Source organism: Notothenia rossii (assembly GCF_949606895.1).
Source record: "Notothenia rossii genome assembly, chromosome: 1".
Taxonomy (NCBI): Eukaryota; Metazoa; Chordata; class Actinopteri; order Perciformes; family Nototheniidae; genus Notothenia; species Notothenia rossii.
Window position 1 is genome coordinate 13,250,002 of NC_136912.1, and position 9,836 is coordinate 13,259,837.

General features: G+C 41.4%; 1 protein-coding gene across 1 annotated transcript in view; it reads right to left on the minus strand.

Annotated features, from left to right (window-relative positions):
• The window catches only part of frem3 (Fras1 related extracellular matrix 3), a 32,378-nt gene extending 26,318 nt beyond the window's left edge, over positions 1-6,060 (minus strand). The window contains exons 1-2 of the mRNA XM_079643393.1: positions 808-6,060; positions 317-406 (exon numbers count right to left, since the gene is read on the minus strand). Coding sequence (XP_079499519.1) covers positions 317-406; positions 808-5,836 — 5,119 coding nt within the window. The 5' untranslated portion in view covers positions 5,837-6,060. The remainder of the gene's footprint in view (positions 1-316; positions 407-807) is intronic.
• Positions 6,061-9,836: the final 3,776 nt, after the last annotated feature.

A 9,836-nucleotide genomic window follows, 5' to 3' on the forward strand; every position in this document is an offset into this window, starting at 1 on the left:
CCCAGCACGCTAACCTTTACACATTTCAATGAAACTTCAAGCACAGGATGAGAGGTGGACATTTAAACAGTCAGAAAAGTGCCTTTGGGTAAATTATCCCATTGTTTGTTAACAATAAAGTTTAGAGCATGAGGTAGTCCCACTTCTTTCACTTTTACCCAGTCAGTGATTGGCAGAAGTCCCCTTTGACCCCTGTCCTTTAAACCGAAAAGAGATGGCGGCTCTATGGGTGTCAGTCATGGCCAACTGCCTTAAGTCTTTGTGATGCAAACACTTAGGAGACTGAGAGAGGGCAGGAAGTTTAAAAGATTCCTACCTTTGTCTTCAACTGTGAAGTAGAAGATATCACTTGTGGCGTTGCTCCCATCCAACAGCACGTAATTGATCTTCATGTCATCAATATCAGCTATTAGAAAAACAAATAATAGAAGATTGAGTGTTAGCTGAAAATGTTAGGTAAAATAACTGTGGCAACTAAGGATAGTTTTAAGAAAAGTATACACATGTTACTTTAATTATGAAGAAATTGTTATTACTCCATATTAGTTGTCATGATTTGTGAGCTGAAAAAAATGATCAAATGCATTTCTGGAAATCATTTTGAGTGGTTTTTCTCACTAGCCAAAAATGTCACTCTCCTTTTAGCTTTGTTTTTGTCTCCAACAACTTATAACGGAAATATCTGTTTCCTTCAATGCTTTCCTATTTGACCTTTTTATGCTTCATGGTCATTTAAAAAATAATAATTATTGCATCTTAAATGTCAAAAAACCTGTTAAGAGATGAAGTATTGTGACATTTTCTTACCTTGTGAGAAGGTCTTGATGCTGTCGTTTCCCAGTGCGGTGTTAATGATGAAGCCATGCAGAGGAGCCTCAGAAACAGTGTATGTCAGCATGCTCTGGGGACTGTCGCGGTCTTCTGATTGGAGGGCCTTGCTGGTGATCACGAAGCCCACGTGGCCTGTTTGGAGGACCTTCAGTGAGGCAGCAGCTTTGTTAACCAAAATCTGGGGCACACCATTGTCCACAGTATTGATATGAATGGTCATCATCTGGGGCTTGCGTGTCTCATACACAGTGTTGGGAAAGACGTAAAAATCAGAATGAGTGCCATCTGTGACAGTGAAGGAGAAGCTGTCTTCGTTGGTCTCAGTGCCATCGTGCTTATAGCTGATAAGGTTCTCGTTAAGATCCTGCTTGGTAAAGGTTGTGATCGGTTTGGTATTGTTGAAAAGCAGCTGGCCGTGCACTGGCACCTGCGTGACTATGAATCTTAAATGGTTGTCTGGGGTGTCCCGATCCTCGGCTGTCAACTCAAATGGTGTGATAAGCTTTGTTTCTCCCTCCTCCACATAAAGCTTGCTTATAGTCAAGACAGGTTTCTTATTATCAACATCAGTGATAGACACTCTGAAGGTACGGAATACAGGATTGTAACCGTCCGTCACCTCAAACTCAAAGCTGTCCATTTTCATCTCATCGTCAGAGGTGTGAATGTAGTAGATCTTGTTGCCAGCAAGCTGCAGTTGGGTAAAGGTGGAAATGGGAACACCTGGATGGTCAGTGCACTCTAAGTGGCCTCTACTAGGCGCTCTTGTGATGCTAAAGCTGAGGAATTCATCAGGACTGTTAATGTCAGTGGTGCTGAGGAGGTCAGTGGTAAGAGTTACTTTCCCTCCTTCTTTAAGAGTCACACCTTTGTTGATAACATCTGGAAAAGCCATGTCAATGCTTCCAATGCTGATGTAGAAGTAACGGTCAATGAGTGGATTCAGGCCATCGGTGACATCAAACTTCAGCAGGTCACGGATTCCCTCCTGGCCTGTGTGTACATACTGGATGAGCTGCTTGTCAATTTCGTCCTGTGTGAAGTTCATACCAAGGGTAATATTACCCAAAACATCACCAAACTTGCTGATACGCTGCAGGAAGCCTTGACCTGGGCTGTAACGCACAACATATGTGAGCTCTTTGTCTTCCGAGTCAAGATCTGTGGCTTGAATAACTCTGTTGCTTATGACTTTTGTCTCTCCAATTTCAACATCAAGGCCATCATTTATAGCCATCCTTGGTGTCTCATCGTCAACAGGAATAACCATGATAAGGACTGTTTTTTCTACTGTATGTTTCCCATCTGAAAGTCTGATTACAAAGCTGTCCTCATTGGTCTCTGAGTCATCGTGTTCATAGACAATATTGGAAGCCTCTTTGATTTGTTCCAAGTTAAAGTTTTCCACAGGGATTGTGCCAGTGCTAAGCTGCAGAATTATTGAACCGTGTTTGGGATTTTTTATTATCTCAAAGTGCAACTCGTCCCCAGGAATGTCAGCATCAGCCGCGTTCAGAATTGGTGTGTCAATGACCAGACTCATGCCCTCCATCACAATAAACTCGCGAATGAAAATCTCTGGCTTTTCATCATTGGCTGGAATGATGACAATGGGGAAGAAGTGTCGTTCAGAGAAGTTGATTCCATCTGAGCAGCGGAAGGTGAAGCGATCTTCCACAGGTTCAACCCCTTTGTGGATGCTCTGGACATAGTAGATATGACCTAAGGCGATGTCTTTGAAGCTAAATGCAGTGATGGCTGTCCCGGATCTGGATTTCTCAGAGCCTGCAGATGGGGAGATGTTTTCCACGTAACCAGATGTTGGTTGGACAATAATGGTGCATAGGATATCATCATTTTCAGTGTCGATATCCACAGCTTGGATGTGGTCCAGAGTAATGACATTCTTCTCCCCCTCCACGACAACAAATTGCTCTACAACACTGACAATGGGTGGAATGCTGTCAACAGGAAGGATGGTGACTTGAACAGTCAAACCATGTACGTTGTTGCCGCCAACAACCCACTGTTCTGACATATCAGACAGAGTAAGGTTGAAAGAGTCGTATTCTTTGATTGGACCGATTTCACCGGATGTGTGAGCATACACCACTACCCCATTAATGATGTCTTCCTGGGTGAATCTCTCAGCGGGAGCACCATTTACTAGGATTTCACCAAGCCTGGGAGGTTCTTCAACAATGAAAGTTAGGAGGAGGTCATCTGTGTCTTCATCACGGCCCTGAATGACATTACTTGTAATCTCTGTGGCTCCATTCTCCAGTACATCGATGGATGCTCCAAGCAGACCGTCTGGGAGCATAAGGGTGGGGGACTCGTCATCAACTGGATCAATGTTGATCTTGATGATGATGGGTACCTCATGAAAACCGTCACTGACATCAATCTTTATGGTGTCACTGACCGATTCCTGTCCACCATGGTTGTAGGTAAGGTGACCATTTGAAAGGTCTTCAATTACGAATGTTTCTCCTTTTGCCATGTCGATCCCCAAATACTGCAGCTGCCCCCACCGAGGAATCTGGGTCACGGTGAAGATAATACTTTCATCATCTGTATCTGTATCTGTGGCAAGCAGCTCGTTCCTAGAGATGATATGTGAAGCGCTCTCCATAACAGTGAAACCTTTGTTAGTGATAATCGGGGGTTTGTTGTCCACTGGCTGAAGGAAAATGGTGAATAGTCCATCTATTGTGTTACCAGAAGTGTCTTCTACAATGAATGTGAACTGAGCCACTTTTGGAGTGATGCCCAGCTCCTGGTCTGGAGGCTTGTAAGCTACTTTGTGATGATTAACCTGGGCCTGTGTGAACTCTATAATTACAGTGTTTGGGCTGTCAGTCAGTACAATGTCACCTAAGGCTGCTGGATTGTTCTCATCTGTGTCAGTTGGGGGCTTAATGATGGTGTATTTCAGGTCCCTGTCATCTGAATCTAAATCAGTATAACACAAGAAATGTTTCTTGAAGTGGGTTAGCTCATACTCCAGGACTGTCATGTGAAGGCTGGTGCTGGGAACAAGTTCTGGAGCAATGTCATCAACAGGGTGGATTTTGCTGGTGAATATGTGCTCGCCAGATTGATTAGGGGGGTCATTATCATCTTGGACCCGGAAAACAAAATGATCAACTACAACGGTGGTGCTATGGGGTCCAATGTGACGGTAGAAAAGCTTTCCATCAAGAATATCCTGCTGAAACCATTCTGTTACCACCTGCTCAAACATCTCATCTGTCTCGCTGAACTTCCAGAGAGACGGGTCAGAGGGAGGCTCAACTTGCCTTAGCAGGAGCTCCCCTACAGTTGAGAATGGCACTTCCAAGATAAACTTAATAGTGGAGTCTTCTGAATCGATATCTGTGGCACTCAGGATAAAGGGAGAGATCTGCATGACTTCATTCTTGAATAGCACCAGGCCAGTGTTAGCATTGATAATAGGTGGCTCATCATCAGTGGGAGCAATAGTGATTGGGAACAAAAACTCCACTTCATTACTGCCATCAGTCATTCTAAAAATAATGTTGTCGCTATAGGTGTCGCTGCCGTCATGCTGGTACACCACAATGCCGGCGTCTAGATCGGCAGGTGTGAAGAATTTCCTGCGAGCCCCGAGCACCGTCAGATCTCCATGCTTTAAGCCATCAACCACAGTTATAGTCACATCTTCCAGGTTATCCTCATCACTAATCTCTAAATTCTGGGAGCTGGAAAGAGGTCGGGATTGCCCTTCAAACAGTAGCTGCCCTGTATTTTTGGTTGCTACAGGTGCCAAGGTATTCATAGGCTTTACCACTATCATAAAAGCAAATGTATCAGACACAGCACCATCAGTGTCTACAACTTCAAACTCCAGCTGGAAAATCCTCTCTATCTCTGAGTCGTCTGAGGGTGGTTTATAAGCAATTTTAAGATCTTTGATGTCTCTCTGATAGAAAGAGGTGATAGGCAGGTTCTGATCATCTGTGCTGATGAGATAGCCCTGCTCAGAGTTCAGCGGTGTAGTAATATTGAAGATTAAATCATCTGGGTCAGATTCAACATCTTCAGCAGCTAACATGTCACTTGTAATAGCTGTCATCACAAACTGATCAACTTCCATCATCATCATGGCTACAAAGCTGGGTCTAGGAGCTGTATTCTCTGCCCCCTCTTTAATTCTAACCATCATTTGGAAATACTCTTGCATAATGGTGTTGCCTTCTTTATCCTGCAGCTCTACCATCATTGGGATATAGTCTCTGTTAGGTGAGTTGGTTTTAGCTGTGTGTTTGTAGCGAATGCCTTGTTTCACAAACTCATCACAGTCAATAAATTGGCCATTTGAGGGGTTATTCAAAAGAGTGCCATACCTGGGAAGATCACCGGCGCCGACAAGAGTGGCGATCTTACACTGTGTTACTTCATCCTCAAAGGAAAACTCCAGATGCTTTTTGTCAATAGGGACGCTGTCACCACTGAGCTTTTCAACATTAAGGGGCATATTCCTGGTGAGGATCTCAAGCTGTCGGAAAACCACCTCCACTTCCAGCATGAAAGGAATGACAACTGTGTCTGTTTGGGTGTCATAACGAAGTTGTAGCTTCACCCGATCCTTGCTGGGGCTCCGAGATCCAAAATGAGTGTATTTGACTTCATCTGGTCCAAATTCGCAGGGGAACTTTTTAGGTGAGAGCATCCCAGGTTTCTGGGCCAGTGGGTCATTGTCCAACACCGTGATGAGGCAGCGGTCTCCAGGCTGAACTTCTGTTACCAGGTCACTCACTGGGTCAAGAAACACAGACTTCCCTAAAGGCACCCTGATCCCACTGTTAGCAATGATAATGTTGTCTTCATTAGGTCCAGATCTGCGTTGATAAAGATGAGTGGAGCCAAACGGCTCTGCAGCTGCTGAGGCAAAGTAGAAGCTGAGAGCAAATGTCACAAGCAGGCTTCTTGAAAGTGCCCACTTTTGACAAAGTGAGGAACTCCGCAGACAACCAGCCATATCTACTGCTAGTTGCCTTGTAATTTACAAGTCAGCAGTAGCAGGCTGTCCCACGTAGGGAAAGAGCATAAAAAAAGAAAACTCTATTGGGATGGATTAGGCCTGAGAGTGTGTCCTCTGTGTGCCTCTCTCTTTGCTTCTGAGTGTGGTGAATGCTGCAGGATTGTGCAGGTAATAATGAAACAGTAGTCAGTGACAGACGGAGACTCCTCCTTCTGTAAGCGTAGGGAGGCAGCCTCCTGCCCCCATAGCTAATTTAAGAAAGACCATTGGACAAAAGTGCTCCCCCCCAACCAACGCCCACCCTTCTCCCCTTCTCTCACTGAAAAAGGTGGGGGAAAGGTCCAAAAACGAATTGAGTGCAATCTTTGTGATCAAGTAAATTGTTACCGTTTGTAAATTTAATTTGATACATTTGGCAATTTATAAAAATGTATCATATATATTTACAGAAAAGCTTTGTGTTTTACGGTATTATCTGATTCACCCCCTTCTTTATTTCTAAGAGTCAACTGATGTTTTCTGCTTTTACTTTTGAAAATAAAAGGCGTGTGGTGCAGTGGTGTGTGGTATGTTGGTGTTCGGATCAAGATTCAAACCCCACTGCAGTCAGCATGTCGTTGTGTCCCTGGGCAAGACACTTCACCCCAAATTGCTCCTGTGGGGATTGCCCACAGTATTGAGTATGTCTCAAGTTAAGATATTGAGTATCCAAAGTCGCTTTGGATAAAAGCATCTAACAAGTCAATCAATCAATGTTTATTTATATAGCCCAATATCACAAATGTTACATTCGTCTCAGTGGACTTCAAGTGAATGTAATGTAATGTAAAAATGACTGTGTCCATACAAATGTAATTGAGCAGAAAACGTCATACTATATTTGTAATGCATGGTTACTGGTATTCTCTAATGGGTAAATGCTTTGAACTAAATAGGAGAGGTTTGATGAAGTTAAATATATAATGCAATTAACAGTCATTATTGTGGACAATAAACACTTTGCTTTGTATGTATTCTGGTCGAGTATAGCGTATGTATCATCATTGACCTGTGTGATTTCACACACTACTCACGAGGACACTTAAGAGCCGGAACTATATGTGAATTAAGTAAGCAATCACTTATTACATTACCATCAAAGTGTCAAGTTGCATGCTAATCTTGTATCACAGCACCATTACTATATGTCATTCAGCAGTGCAGAACCCATCCTCTCACATTAAGGGTAGCATGCACACATGTGTTATTTTTCAATAATTGATCCAGCTCAATTTTTTTGCAAATTATCTAGTTTAGCATACAGACAATTCAACATATTTGGCACAATTTCTAAGTTCTTCCACAGGTTTTAATAATCACAAAAGGCAAAGTTTACTATAACCAAAACTTGTGTGTTCTTCTCATGTGGCTGAGTGCCTCTGAGGTTGTTTTCCGAGGGACATTTAGGCACCGGAGTGGCCATAACCCACAGAGAGGCACAATAACCTGACATCAGCTGGCAGGACAGGTGTATGGACTCTGTTTGGTCCCACACACACACAGAGAAAAGACAACACTGCTCACACACTGCTCAGGTTCTTAAGATTTGTTAAGAGGGTTCTCTATCTGCAATTCCATTTTTAAACCTTGTAGTATCCAATCTTGGAAAACCCCTCCTTTATTATTACAGGGTCTAATGAAATATAATTTATAAGGGCAGATATTTTGTTTGCCAACATTTAAAACAAATCTGACACATTAATTAAATGTTATAATGTTATTTTAGCAAAGATCGGTGAAATGTGTTAAGTTGAATTGAATGTTTTTTTTCTGCATTAACAGTGACACAGCACAGCATGAAGAAATCAAGCAGTCATACTGTATGAAGTGAGAATGTGAGAATGTGTACTCAGTATGGTGCACAAGGTCATGTTAAGATAAAAATACCTAGTAGCCTTTTATGGATCATCTTTTGAGTTGGGCCTGACACTCGATGATGTGATCCTTGTGCATTGCTCAAACATTTTCAAAGTTCTTTTAAACGCAATGGTTGCCATTTTTTTTTATATTTTAAAAGTTTTATCAAAAGACGAGTTGAGGGTCATACATTACTTTGAAGCTGGTTACATTTTATCAATTAATTTGGCTAATATCATAGTTGTTAATTATCCTGTAAGGGCCAATGAAAATATCTCTAATGCACAGGAACGCAATATGTTCTGAAAAAAGCTTCAGGAAACATTCAGGAAGTTAATAAATGTAGTCTAATTTTATAATGTAAATACTTAACTTTAAACAATTATTATATTAAACTTCCTCTGTGTATCGATTGACTTGATTAACATGGTAATGCTTTTAGGAAAACACTGTGAACCCCTCAGCAACCTTTCCTGGAGCGTGGACCAAATAGCAGAGATGCCATGCATCCAGGCATTCTGTATCACACTCTTCATTGCATCCTCTAAATAAATCTTGACCTCCTCACTTGAACAGCCAAGAATAAAAACGGGGACACATAAACCACTGTGTGTAACTATAGAAACAAACACACTAAGCTTTTTTTACTCTGTTACTCCTGGATTTCACTCACATTCTTCCTACAGTGAAGAAGTGTACGGCAAGATCTCACAACCCATGAACTAAGAATTATGAAATCCAAAATCATTTTAAAGGGAAAATGCAATTCCTGAGCCATATGGTAAATCAATATGCAGTACCTTTCCAGCTTTGACATACCTGTTAATAGAGAAATAGTTAGCATTCTTCATCATAACATCTTCTAAACACACTGATCTCCAGCCATTCGTTTGACTTTGTCTAGTTTAGATATCAAAGACATGATGACATGCCTTTTAATGAACGTCTAAGGTAAACAGAGAGAGAAGTACTGTCAAAGCCAGGCCTTGCTGCCAAGGATCAACTCTTCATCCAGAGGGCATCTCATGATGACAGCAGGCAGTAATGACCCTATGATAGATGGAAAACAAAGCCCAAGTGGCATCCCGTCCCTGTATCCCCAACAGCCACACAGTGAGAAGAAAATACTTGCTTTCTTACCTCTTGCTGCAGTCTGTCAAGATAAAGGCACATCGAGATCCAGCTCTCCAGGAGTGTAAGACTGTCTGTCCTACTACACCTTCACTGTTTTTTATTCACTTTCACTACTGTCATAGCCGTTTTCGGCCGCAACAGGTAGCTTTTCAGTAAAACAATAACCTAGGCCTACACTCGGATACAACAGACACACAAAAATGAGCAGCTAGCTGGACAACGAAGTGCGGTTTCAAGAGTCAGATATTCCCCTTAAAAGAGAGTGAATAGGCTATTGTACTACTTACAGTCATCAGTTGGACACAAACATGACTCGACGGAGCTTCGTGTAACGTACAGCCGTTAGCTTTAATAGGCAAATGTTAGCTAGCTAGTTAGCCTCATCAACTTAAAACTATTGTATGTACATTTTGTTATCACTTATTTATGGTTTTAGCTTTATAACAAGCTCCATCATAATTGAATGTGTTCTGTTTTTTAGTTTATCACTGGTTTATGCCAAGCAGTTTGCTGTTTTGTGTTAATTTACAAACATTAGCATGCTAACGTTAATAGTAACCCGGCCAAACATGACACTTGCTAACCATCATTATATTAGCATTGTTATTGTGAAAATGTTATCATACATTAGATGTAGCTCCTATCACCGATGTGCAAATTAATTGAACAAAAAAAACCATGGCTTAGTGTCAAGCAAAAAAGAAATACAGCATTAAAACAAAACGAGGAATGAGCTCAAATCAGTTTATTAGGCTACAATGTATAACAGGCTGTAAATAAGAAATATATGCAAAGTGATAACTGATGTAAAATTTAACTTTTCTTTGACATACTGTAGTATAAAATTATAAAAAATAAATAAATAATGATATCTTCAAACAATTTATTTGATGTTTTCTTAAGAAAAACATTTTAAACCTAAATCATTGCAACATTCCAGCACACTGACAGAAGGTTTAATGGATGT